Source organism: Fusarium proliferatum, assembly GCF_900067095.1.
Source record: "Fusarium proliferatum ET1 genome assembly, contig: FPRO_scaffold019, whole genome shotgun sequence".
NCBI lineage: Eukaryota > Fungi > Ascomycota > Sordariomycetes > Hypocreales > Nectriaceae > Fusarium > Fusarium proliferatum.
Window position 1 is genome coordinate 162,164 of NW_022194808.1, and position 12,820 is coordinate 174,983.

Here is a 12,820-nt window from a genome sequence, read left to right on the forward strand (position 1 = left end):
ACGTCAGAAAATCCAAAGACACAGTCATGGCCACGCTCTTACGAGATCCCGACATAGGACGATACGACATCCTCGCTATCCAGGAGCCTTGGAAGAACCCATTCGACACGACAACTCACCACCCAGCTAAGGATCAATTTCACCTATGCTACCCAGACAAAGACCAAACCCTTCCAGCCAGGGTCTGCTTTTTCATCAACAAGAGACTCGATCACTCCAGGTGGCACTTTGAAGAGGCAAACAGAGATCTCGGCTCACTAAACCTAAGACTCGGAACAGAAGAGGAGCAATGGATTATGGTTCACAATGTCTACAACCCGACACAAACCGCAACCGAAAGAGGGAGCACGCTACCCCTTCTCGGCAAAGCACTGGAACAATCATCCCAACATGAACAGATCATCATTGGCGACTTCAATCTACACCACGAGCTGTGGGGAGGTGACCGGGTCCAGCGAGCGGATCCTAATGCTGCCGAGCTCATCACAATCATCGAAGATCACTGTCTCACGAGCAATCTTGTCCCAGGCACTATCACATATGAAGAGCGCGACGGAAGAACGACCATAGACCTATGCCTCACGACGGCGGGCCTGGTGGGCAGATTGATTCAGTGCGAAATCGAAACAAACATGGACCACGACTCTGACCACCTACCTATCGTCACCTCACTAGACCTGAATATTCTCAAAATGATGGCCAAGCCCCGGCGAAATTGGAAAGCCTTAGATGAAAAGACATTCACTCGCGTGCTGCAGCGGGAGCTTCCGCCACAGCAAAGACCAAGAACGAAGACAGCTCTGGATAGACATGTGGAGGAAGTGATGGTAGCCTTAACGGTAGCTGTCGAGGAAGCAGTACCGACGACGATTCCATCGTCTAGATCGAAATCAGGATGGAATGAAGAATGCGCCAAAGTACTGGCACAATCAAAACGACTCCGTCGGCAACACAGCTTATACCATACCGAAGAGACATGGGAAGCATACCGAACGGCGAGAAATCACAAAGGTAGAACCATCAAGAAAGCGCTCAGACAGAACCATCGCGAGAGGATAGAAGAAGCTTCTCAATCCCCAACAAACCTCTGGCGGGTAGCAACATGGGCCCGAAACAGACATAACCAAAGTCCGAATGTAACACCAGCACTGATTGATCCAGCCACAAAGCAACAAGCAAATACCCCAAACGAAAAAGCAGAGCTTCTCAGAAAGGCCTTTTTTCCAGTGCCACCTGAAACCAATCTCGAAGACATAGAGAATGCCAACTACCCTGCTCCCATAACCATGCCACCGATAACTACGAGAGAGATAGAAGAAGCCATTGAAGAATCATCCCCATTCAAGGCTCCAGGACCAGACGGCATCGCGAACAAAGCACTCCATATCGCCTCTCCCTGGATCAAGCACCATCTCAGCAAGATATTCAATCAGTCCCTCGCCCTTGGCTACTATCCGGAACACTTTCGACAATCCACAACGGTGATCCTCAGGAAGCCAGGGAAAGACAACTATACCGTGCCAAAGGCCTACAGGCCAATCGCTCTATTAAACACTACAGGAAAGATCATGGAAGCGGTGATAGCAAAGAGGCTGAGCTACATCGCCGAGACTCATGGCTTGCTGCCCGATACCCATATGGGTGGAAGAAAGCTGCGATCAACAGAACACGCCCTTCACCTCATCATCGACAAGATATATGACGCCTGGAACACTGGGCAAGGCAAGGTGGCAAGTCTACTGCTTCTGGATGTATCAGGGGCGTTTGACAACATTTCACATGCACGCCTATTGCACAATCTGCGGAAGAGAAGGATAGATGAAAGAACAGTCAAGTGGATCGGAAGTTTCCTGCGCCCGAGACTAACAAAGCTATCAATTGATGGCTTCACATCTGAACCCTACAGATTGGAGACAGGAGAGCCACAGGGATCAAATCTATCACCGATCCTCTACCTCTTTTACAACGCGGATCTAATAGAAAAGTGCGGAGAATTAGAAGACACAATGACAACCGGCTTCATAGACGACGTGGCTATCCTGACCTGGGCAGACTCCACGAAAGAGACATGCAAAAAGCTACAAGAGGCACTCCACGTCGCAGAGAAGTGGGCGGCCACTCATGCATCTATCTTCGCGCCAGACAAGTTCCAGCTCACTCACTTCACGAGGACAAGAACAAGAATAGATGTAGAGGAACCCCTTCAGACAAGATGGGGCATGATCGAACCAAAGAAAACATGCAAGTACCTGGGCCTCATCATGGACTCCACCCTCACCTGGAAACAACACATAGACGAAGTACAACGCAAGGTCACCAAGACAGTCAACGCCCTAGGCAGCCTCGGCGGCTCAACTTGGGGTGTGACAATGCGAGAGATGCGCAAGATCTACAAAGGAGTGGCGGTGCCACAGATGATGTACGCCTGTTCTGCCTGGTCGAATGCAAACTGGAGGACCAGGGACAAGCCATATACTGAGCGAACACTGAGCAAGCTTCAAAGCCTACAGGCAAGAGCCTCCAGGGTGATCAGTGGGGCGTTCAAGGCAACGTCCATACCGGCCCTTGACATAGAAACATACCTTCTACCAGTCGAATTGCAGATCTTCAAGCACAATGTCAACGCTCTTGGAAGGATCGGCCCGGGTGATCATGGGCCCACGGAAGGGGAAACGAGAAGAAACAAGAAAAGCCCGAGAAGAGCTATCGAGCAATCTATCACCGATCGCCAAGGGCCAAATATTCGGAGACAAGAATACATCACTCCTTACATAGTGCCCCCGTGGTGGCAAGGTCCACAGACGTTCATCGAAGCAAGCATAGAGGAAGCGCAAGCCAGACACGAGCAAATCATACAAGACGAGCTGGATGCAATACACATCTACACAGATGGTAGTGGCATCGACGGCAGCATCGGTGCTGCCGCGGTCTGCACCACTACCCAAGAAACAAAGAGTGCATATATGGGCGACGAGACAACCTCCACCGTCTACGCCGGTGAACTGCAGGGCATCAGCCTAGCCCTCCAGATCGCACAAGAAGACAGATCGAAAGGCAACAGAAGAAGCAAGGTCGCGATCTACACCGACAACCAGGCCGCTATTCGATCCACCGCCAGGCCCAAGGGCAAATCAGGCGCATACCTGCTCAAGAATATCACACAACAGATCGACGAACTCCGAACACAAGACCTGAATACCGAGATCAGATGGGTCCCTGCGCATATAGGAATCCAAGGCAACGAAGACGCAGATCGAGCAGCAAAAGAAGCGACAGGTTGGAGAGAAGGCGGCCTCACAGGACCGAGAGCAGTAGAACCACAGCAATTATACCCACTTCGATCAACCATGAAGACATGGTCTCATAAAGAGACCATCAAATCATGGGAGACAAGCTGGGTATCCGAGACACGCGGCCGAGCATCCTTCAGGCACACGCCCAAACCCTCGCGCAAGGTCTTGGACCTGCACGATGGGCTCATCAAGAAGCGCAGCGCACTCCTCATGCAGCTGCGTACAGAGAAGATAGGCTTCAATGACTTCCTCTTCAGCCGAAGAGTACCAGGTATCACCAGCAACAGATGCCCCTGCGGATCGGATCGACAAACGGTAGCGCACGTCCTCTTACGCTGCCGTCGACACCGCCAACTCCGGGACCAGGAACTGGGACGACTCCGAGGACGCAACAATCTCCGGAAGCTACTGAACGAGCGCAATGCAGCCGCCAAGGCAATCAAGTTCATCGAACTGACTCAGATCCTTGGGCAATTTCTGGATCGAGACCTTAATAGACAAAGCTGAGCACTGGGGGGAGACTGTAGGTACGCGGTCGCGAAAGAGAGGGCTTCACAACCCGAGAGAGCCTCGAATCAAGGATCCATTAGCATTAAACCACTGCGTACATGGGCCTGCCAGCAAATGTAAATAGTGGTTAGAGAGAGAAAAGCGGGAATTTTGGGAACAGCTGGCCAACGATGTTTGACGTTGGCGAAGTGGGGCACCGCGGAACAATACTGATCCGCGTGGCTTCGGCTGTTCGCCGGACCCCGTTATCCGGGCATAATCGTTTAGATGATTACAACCGAGTAGGATATAATCAAATCAATCAAATCAGTCACGTCACCTCGACCAACAGACACCAACAAACCCCACAATCAGCGACCGAGAATTACTGAGCAAAACAAATTATGGAGAACATAATTGTCCTGGAAATCAAGCGGGGACTCAGCGGGTTCAGGGACGAAATCCGGAACGACCTCAGAGCATTCCGTGAAAGTATTCGCGGCCTCCAGAGCGATGTCGATACCAACACAAAAGACATCCGCAAGTTGCGCAATACCATTACGAAAGAGAAAACGGTCCGAAGCCAAGAAAATACTGAGCTGAGAGAGGCACTCGACTACGAGTTCAAGTCCATCGACGACCGCTTCCGAGACGTTCATCAACGCTTCGACGAACTAAGAACCGAAAATGTTCGAGTCCTAGCGAATGTTCAAAACGGAAAACTATCTAATCCTTTTCTCCCCATCCAAGCACTTCCCGTATACCTACCAAAGCAAGGCATTACATACCCGGAGGCAACATACTTCCCCAAAAACGCAAACGAGTTTTACGCCCTGAAGCAGCCGTCCAGCCCCCGACAAACAGCCATGCTCGCCTACCTCGCCATGTTCTACGACATCTCCCACTACCAAAAGCACGGCGACACCGCCATCGGGGACCCAGTGTTGGCTGTTGAGTATCTCGAGAACATCCTAGGTCTAGTGGAGGATAACTTCACGCGGTTCAAAGAGCGCGCGCGCGAAGTTGACGCAAGACCTAAAGCTGCACCGATAAAACGCGCTGAAGTCTGCGATGTAGAGCAACTGTTTCCGCATAAGAGACAGCACTCAAGACATTCTTCAGAGTCCCAATTTACATACAAGTCTGGGGATAAACTTGGGTGGCGGGTTAGGAGCTTGTCAAATCCCACCGAGGACCAGCCGACGATGGCGGGGCTGGCGAAGAAGTATAGAGATTGGGCGCGGCGGAATGAAGCGCCACAAGATGCGTATGAGTCCGATGAGACGTCTGGAGACGAAGGGGTGAAGAAGGTTGAGGATTCGGGTAGTACGACGAATATTAACACATCGAGAGATGGTGGATCAGAACAAGAGCAAGTGGCAATACGGCCGAATCCATCTTAAGATAGAATCTCAAAGCTCAAACCAAACTATAACATAACCTCAAATGGGTCTTATATCTAATCCGCCTGTCACGTTTAGCGAATACTCCCCTCCTCCCAGTAAAGTTTGCCCATCCAATGGAAACATGTCATCCAAGAGTTTCCTTAGCTTCTGAGTTTCATCGATTGGCCTTGTCCGCAACGCCTCGATCTTCACAAATTTTAATTGACTTAGAGAAGTCAAATCTATCCCTCATAAACCGGAGTAACAATACAATACAAGTCTATTACGCCCTGTAGGCCAACGCCTAATGGGCTCTGAAGCTAAAGGTACATACACTTCGCTAGTTATTGCCTTGCTCGAAATACCAATCGAGAACAGTATATAAGCTTCGCCAAAATCGGGGTGAATCGGTGAGGCTTCAAGTGCTGATCTCCTTCTGGGGTCGTTAGCCCGCGCACGGCACTGAAGTACACCAGCATGGTCGAGCTCGCGACACCGCCGTCGTAATCCTCAGTAACAGCAGAGTAACAAAAGCGCAGTAAAATATCGAGCGCGGGATCTGGTGGGTGATCTTCTTGACTGTTCGAAGACCAAGTGGAAGTTGCCTCGTCACCAGATAGATCACTCGTGTCCACAACCACCCTTTCCTGACTTTCATCTTCACCTTCATCATCATCTTGGATCTCGTCATCATCTGGATACTCGTCCTCATCCTCATCATTATCCTGATCCTCATACTCCCCTTCGTCCCCATCGTGTCCTCCATCCTTGTTAGCAGCAGGGTCTACATCACTATGTTCCGCGGACTTCCATATGTCATCCAACCAAAGCTCCCGTAGGACTCTAAACTGATGCTTTTTCAGCCTATGCCCTGTAACCTTCTGAAAAGTCGTCGGCAATAATCGGAATAATCGGAGCCAGAAACAGACAAAGCGTTTCAGTTCTTTCCGATATACCTTCTCGGAAGACGGCCTTGCAACCAATTCGAAGGGCATCTTGTAGGGGCGGTCTGGATACCTGCCGCGGAGCCACCTTCTCAAACATACATCCGTCGTCCGGACTGTCTCACCGCATTGATCCAGGAGACGATCAAGCGCGGCAATAATAGCCTTCGTTCATCAAGTGCCGGACTGATGATGGCTTCTCCTTCAACGACACCAAGAGGCAGGGGTCGGTTATCCGTGCAGTGAGGTAGCGCTGTCAGGCGAACTAGAACATCACAACGCGCTTTTCTAAATGTGGTTTCCCAGCCTGTGCGCCGCAGCCAGTTGGTCTGTAAGGCGGAAGAAGCTGGCGTCTCTTGAACACGCGACCTTCAACCTCCACTCTGCTGGTTTTCCAACCGAACATGCTCCTCGGTGAACAGCTTCTGAGCAAGGAGCTTGATGGGATCAGGACTGGCTTGTAGAAGAATGCTGCCGGGTATAGACCTGCTGTTGACGTCATTGTCACTACTGACGAGCCATGACCTTCGAGTATTATTCGCTGTCCAGCTCTGGAACAAAACTTCTTGTCGAATATGGTCTCGAAGCTAGTGCTGTCGGCTTTTCTTTTCAGCCGTGAGTTTCAAATTGTCGCGGTGTTCGGCCCTGAGGTGATCCTCCAGAACCTTCCCACTAGCAGAGTGGAGACCGCAGTGCTTACAAGACAGGCCTTATTGTACGGCAAGGTACGGGTGACGTCGTGATCCATGAGGTCTGGGGGCCAAAGTGTCTGATCTGGGAGGTTCAGTGAGGACAGGAGGGACTTGAGGCCACGCCGAGCAGATCTGGCAATGCCATGCTTTTTGCCGGGATGCTCCGATGCGCGTCTGGGACTCAAAGCAAAACCGCATTTGGTACATATGGTAGCTTGCTCTGGCGAGTTGTAGTAAAGGCCGAGCGTTTCGAGCTTCTGCACCTTTGTTGGGGATAAATGGGATGAGTACTTTGCTCCTGAACAGGTAAGAGGTCCATTATGACTAAGCTTAGAAAAATAATAACATAGGATGAAACGGAGAATATCGATTAGGCGTTTTACGAAGACGATAGGTTTGTCAGATCCAGCAAGCAATAGCAGAATCATGCCGTTTTTTGGGTCTGGAGTGATCAAGTTCAACAACTTGACAAGGGTCAGCCGACGGAAACGCGACGCGTTTCGTGTTTTAGGTTTTCTAATTTCATGAGTGCGGTCCAAGAAACGCAGTGCGTTTCCATCCGGGAAATACGGGGCTAAAATGCTAGACGATGATTGGTCAAAAACAGGAAACGCAATGCGTTTCTGCTAGTAATTCTTGAGTAGGCTTTCAGGCAAACCTCCCTTCCCCCATTGATCCCTTTTCAGTAGAACTAAAGAATACCATCAGGACTCTATATTTCCAGTTTCGTCTGCCTCTGCACCTGTCTTCACTAGCGTACTCAGGTTTTAGACTCAATACAATGTCTCCCAAGGGGCGTATATGGTCTCACTTTCAGGCATGGAACAGAGACTAGGCAAGCTTCAGTTGGCTTGTGATCTGAGTGGAAAGAAGCCGTCCGGCATAGGTTCAAGATGCCAAATTTTGGGCGCTGTCTCGTCGAACGCAGCTGACCATTCTTGTCTCAAATCTTCAGGGAGCTTCCAACTGAGGTCATCGTCCCGAAGTCTCATCCGGACCAAGTGTCGTCGTTCGTCTATGGTTTTGCCGTTGACGAATCCTTCCCGTCGGTGCAGGATAGTCAGATTGTTGACGAAATGCATGTCACCGGCCTGGGTGCCGATCTCGAGCTGCACCGCCTCGGCAATGCTCTCTATCGCATCAAGGGCTTCGAGCTGGCGTGGACTAACGCATGGAAGGCTTGAAGAGCGCGGATGAACAGCACTTCCCGTTAACGCTACTCGATTGAGGTTGATGATGACCTTTCCCTCGTGATGGAACAGGACGGGCCTGTGCTGGAAATGGGGCCTATCGCAGTCATGGTATGTCAGACAGGTCCCGCTCGAACGAGATCAGCGGGCACATACATAGTGAACGGCCAATCAGATTGAGCGAGCGCGTTGATCAAATCGGGTCGACTCGCAGCCAAGAGGTTGTAGACAGTGTAGGCCGATGCAATGATGCACTTACCTCCCGCCGCAGCAGTGCTCCGTGTGAGCCAGCTAATGACGTCACCAGCTTCTTCATTATGAAAAGTCTAGGTTGCAAGTTAGCAAGAAACCCCACAACTAAGGGCATTGAGGTCAAAAGTAACTCACGATAGACGCCGTGGAGTGACGATGATGCCCAGCCTTGAGCTTGGATGAGCTATCGGCAGTAATGTGAACTGAGACTCATGTCAGCTTAGACGAGCACCACGTAGCATGACCAAAGGTGGAAGCATAGACCTAGCATATTGCCTTTTCCATCCTGCCGACCATTGCGATTAGCAATGTACGACTGGATGCCAAGATAAAGCAGAGTAAGATCCTCAGTTGAGTATTTCTGTGGGTCGAGCCCACGGATGAGACCAAAGCCTTTGCCATGATAAATATCTCGTCGAATTTTGTCAAGTCGGGAGCCTAGGATGGGAAGAGGGAAGTTGTCTCGAGAGATAAGATCCCCGTCAAGTCCTCGTGCTGTTTCGGGGTTAGCCGTAAAATCTAGCTTGATCCATACCGTTGGGGTCCACGGATCCACAGGTCCACAGATCCACGGGGGAATGAAGTCACGAGAGTGGAACAAAACGAACTTTTAAAGTACCACAGGGCATTCTCAGTTTCCTGCAAATCAGACTCACTCAGAGTGTAGATGTAGTCTGACTGATCCATAAACTGAGAGCCAGTCCAAGCCATGGGCCCATCGAGCACCTCTGGAAAGCCTTCCGGGAGCTCTACTGGCGCGTCTGCCAAGTGATTTGCATAGTCAGTGACCGCGGGAGCTGGGGCAACGGCTAGCGCTGAGATAACAGCGGGCATCGCCAAAGGAGAAGCAATTGTAACGGTTTACGTGTATAGGGCTACTAGTAGTCTTATATCGTGTCTTGCTTCTGGGGTGACATGTCAGCTCGCTGCTCAGAGATCTATGAACGTATACATCAGAACCTACAATGCGATGGGCTACTTGTGTGATGCTAGTATGAGACAAGATATGGTTTAATGCGAGTGAATAGTGTCAGACGTCAGATGTCGGGTGGGTTCCAGGTATTGCAAGATGGCGGCGGCGTATGTCGAAGGGAGGAGAGGCTTGAAGGAATGGAAGGGACGGCATCAGTAGGACGAGAAGTCTTGTTTAAAGGTCTCAGGACTTGTATCTAGACGAGCGAAAGCGGCAGAAGAGAAGAAACTAAAAGGAGATGGTCCGTTATAGAATCACGATTGTCGTTGAGTCGGTCAGGACCAGACGACGTCGGAGGCGTGAAGGAAGGCGCGGAGGCAAGACGCAGAAGCAGCGCGTGTACAACCGTCAAAGGAGCAATTTCGAGTAAAAGGAAGAGAATTTAACCCATATTCGAAATGGGAGGCAGTGGAGGTCAAGAGAGCCTTGGCTATTTTTATAGTCATGCCTGAGATAGAAAGAGACACAATCACAGCATCGGTACCGACATCGACACTAATCCTAACACGGCTCCTATAAGGCGATGAAGGCAAGAGCAAGCTAGTTTGATCCGCTTGGCAGACCTGTGTTTCTTCTTCCCGTCCGTGTATACAGATGGTGGATGCCTTCGGATAAGAACTTTTCTTTTTTTCCCACCGCTGCTTTCCACTGTGACACAGCATCAACCTTAATGCTGATGAGGCGCCGCCGGCCAGCTGCACTGGATACGGGAAGTAATATATGGTTTACACTATTAGTTACATCTGACGATTTCTGTTCTCACGACTGCTATGTCTCGCCGTGCCGCGTCTCGCCGTGCCGCGTCTCGCCGTGCCGCGTCTCGCCGTGCCGTGTCTCGCCGTGCCGTGTCTCGCCGTGCCGCGTCTCGTAATGCCGTGTCTCGTAATGATGTTGGTGACGGGACCCAATAGGCCCACGGGACCCGTCGCTATAAATATTTTCATCATTCTTCATTTTACAACACAAAGAAAGATCTTAAAAATGTAAAAAAACGCCTACAGTATCTTTGGATCGTACTTCAAATCTCTAAGATAGTTTTACATAATAATATATAGAATTCGGAGAACTAAAACATCTCAAAAGTTTCGCTTACATAAGAATCTCGCTTCTGGTTACGTACCCGTGGGAATAAAATTCTCTACGTTGTAAAAATCCAAATAAATTACAATAAATGATTTAAAACCGAGAGAAAGCTTCGGATCTATTCAAAATGCCATCATCTACTTATAGAAATGTTTTGATAGTTTTATTCGTAAATTTAGGTAAGATATTCTGGAAAGTTTGGAAAATCTTATAGCGACGGGTACCCGTGGGCCTATTGGGTCCCTAGAGCGGGCATAGGCGGCGGCTAATAGGCGGACGGGTACCCGTCCTTCTAAAATGGGACGGGTCCCGTCCCAATTGCCATATTCAGTCTAGCCCTCTCCGCTATCGGATTGCCTCCCGCTGTGCAATTCCACTATCTCGAGTGGTTTTACTTGAAGTCCCATTAACCTGCTATGTTTTTTTTCAAAGCAAGTCGATGACTTTGATTTGAACAGCCTTGATGTATTCAAGTGATACATCCACTCTAATAAACTCTACTAGAACTACGGCTGAACTACAATACAACTTTCTTCCTGTTCCGCAGCAGAATACAAGGCTTCTTGTTCATCGATATCCCGCTGAGCCATCTCCCAAAGCTCACCCATACCTCTTCTGCTTGTAAACAGTCGTCCGTTCTCGGTCTCCTCAGCTACTCGTGCTTCGATGCGATCAGTCTCTGCTTTGTCCCAGTCTAAGTAAGCCATCATCTCTTCTTTAGTCCACTCTCTCAGACCCGTCGAGGTTTTGCAGTACCTCCCCATCTGCTTATAATCAAGGCACCAGCTGTAGCTTGCTTTTGGGTATCCTAAAGACAAGCCCATTGCTTTTCGATACTGGCGATTACCAAGCCAGGGTCCCAGGGGTTGAGCCTTATACCAGTCCTCTCTTGACTTGACGTATCTCTGATGGATGGCTCGTGGATCGTCATACCTTAGATGTGTAGTTGGGTCTGAAGCTGGGTCTCTCGAGGTTAACTGTGAAGATACCGGCGGTGTATACATAGATGGTGCAGGTGATAGATGCCGAGGTTCTGGAGTCGTTATGTGTCGGTCCACCTGCTCTGTTTCGATGGTCAACTGGCATGGCAGATCTTGACAAGTTAATTCAGGCTCAAACTCGAAATTTTCCAAAGTCGTGATTGGTTGCCACAGTATTTCGTCGAGCGTTTCCATCGCTGGTGGCCTTGGCTCCTCCGGGACCGCAAAGGGTATCCACTGAAAGTTTTCTGAACACGTCTGCGGCTGGTCTGAAGATACGACTGGCAATGCTCTTAGTTCTGAGTATCGTAGTGGACACTCCTTAGAGTTCCTTGCGTGACCTAGTATATGACATTTGCTGCACAAAGGAGGGTTTCGTATCGGCCTTGCGTTTTCGATGACTTCGAAGCCACTAAGTTCTCTTCTCACACTAGATAACGGCAGAGACGAACTCGCAGCCACTGGATCGACTCGCTGGCAGGGTTCTAAGAGGGGTCGCCGATTATCTTTCCGAGTCAAGTGCCAGTGCGGATGGAAATCTTCGAGTTGTAGTGCCTGGTCTCGAACTAATAAACCCTTCAGCTTGTGAGCGCAGGGTAGCCCTTGTGATCGTGAGAAAAAACCAGTACAGGCCGACAAAGGAGCAGAGCCTTCATGCAATAAAAGCTTTCGTTGCTGCTCAACTTTTCGCAAAGCTTCATGAGACACCCAACCACGTACTGCACCATAAAGGGCACTGGAGAGTTCAATAGGGGTCCTGATCTTCTGCTTGGCTTGGTTCGACTTCAGCTCCGCCAGTTGATTCAGTAGTGCATGTTTGATCGATCGCCAAGCTTCGAACAAGTCCAATGTAGATACTTTGAGGTGGCTCTTAAGCAGCCAGTGTATGCCTTCAACTCTTGAAGTAACGACGTTGTCAAAGTGGGGGTGTTGATTGACCCACGCCTTCACCAGCTTCTCTTTGTATTTGTCAAGCCAGTTTGTCTTGATATATCTGACTTCTTCGATATAGTCCGGGAGATATTTCTTCTCAAACTCGGACACTCGTTCGTGGAAAGTTTGTTCATTCGGTGACTTGATGATCGAATGCCAATGGCCGTAAAACTCATTCCAAGCCTCTATTCTCGGGTTGTCCCCTTGAGTCTGGCGCGTAAATCTTGGCTGACAGTAGCGGAGAACTGCCTTGTTAGCATGCCAGAGACATAGCAGCGGCCTTGACGATGGGAAGCAAGTATCGACAGCATTCATACATGCTAGGCAGCGATCAGTCAAGATGACTGAGGGATGCCTAATCCTGTGGTTTTCGCACAACGATCGGAATCGATCTAACGCCCAAAAATAGTCTTCTTCACATTCCCCACTCAGGAAAGCGAACGCGACACAGAACGAACGTTGACAAGAGCCGACACCGATCAAGTCCAAAAGTGGCATGCCGTATTTGTTGGTCTTATATGTACAGTCTAAGATTAAGACATCCGGATATGCCTGTAGGTATGCCACTGACTCGGGATGCGCAAATAGAACAGCTTTGACTCGACC

General features: G+C 49.8%; 5 protein-coding genes across 5 annotated transcripts; 2 read left to right on the plus strand and 3 right to left on the minus strand.

The window, feature by feature from the left end:
- Positions 1–26: 26 nt before the first annotated feature.
- FPRO_16017 (uncharacterized protein) lies at positions 27–3,800 on the plus strand (the record flags this gene model as incomplete). Its single annotated transcript, XM_031225114.1, has 1 exon — positions 27–3,800. One exon carries the CDS (start codon positions 27–29, stop codon positions 3,798–3,800), a length of 3,774 nt encoding a protein of 1,257 aa, XP_031090306.1.
- A 386-nt stretch (positions 3,801–4,186) lies between these two features.
- On the plus strand, positions 4,187–5,185 carry FPRO_16018 (uncharacterized protein; the record flags this gene model as incomplete). The annotated part of the gene is made up of 1 exon (XM_031225115.1): positions 4,187–5,185. The coding sequence occupies one exon, from the start codon at positions 4,187–4,189 to the stop codon at positions 5,183–5,185; it is 999 nt and encodes a 332-aa protein (XP_031090307.1).
- Positions 5,186–5,511: 326 nt separating this feature from the next.
- FPRO_16019 (uncharacterized protein) lies at positions 5,512–6,162 on the minus strand (the record flags this gene model as incomplete). Its single annotated transcript, XM_031225116.1, has 1 exon — positions 5,512–6,162. One exon carries the CDS (start codon positions 6,160–6,162, stop codon positions 5,512–5,514), a length of 651 nt encoding a protein of 216 aa, XP_031090308.1.
- A 1,483-nt stretch (positions 6,163–7,645) lies between these two features.
- FPRO_16020 (uncharacterized protein) lies at positions 7,646–9,079 on the minus strand (the record flags this gene model as incomplete). The annotated part of the gene is made up of 5 exons (XM_031225117.1): positions 7,646–8,090; positions 8,150–8,319; positions 8,381–8,448; positions 8,510–8,740; positions 8,854–9,079. 5 exons carry the CDS (start codon positions 9,077–9,079, stop codon positions 7,646–7,648), a joined length of 1,140 nt encoding a protein of 379 aa, XP_031090309.1.
- Positions 9,080–10,807: 1,728 nt separating this feature from the next.
- Positions 10,808–12,529, minus strand: FPRO_16021 (uncharacterized protein; the record flags this gene model as incomplete). The annotated part of the gene is made up of 1 exon (XM_031225118.1): positions 10,808–12,529. One exon carries the CDS (start codon positions 12,527–12,529, stop codon positions 10,808–10,810), a length of 1,722 nt encoding a protein of 573 aa, XP_031090310.1.
- Between the last annotated feature and the right edge of the window lie 291 nt (positions 12,530–12,820).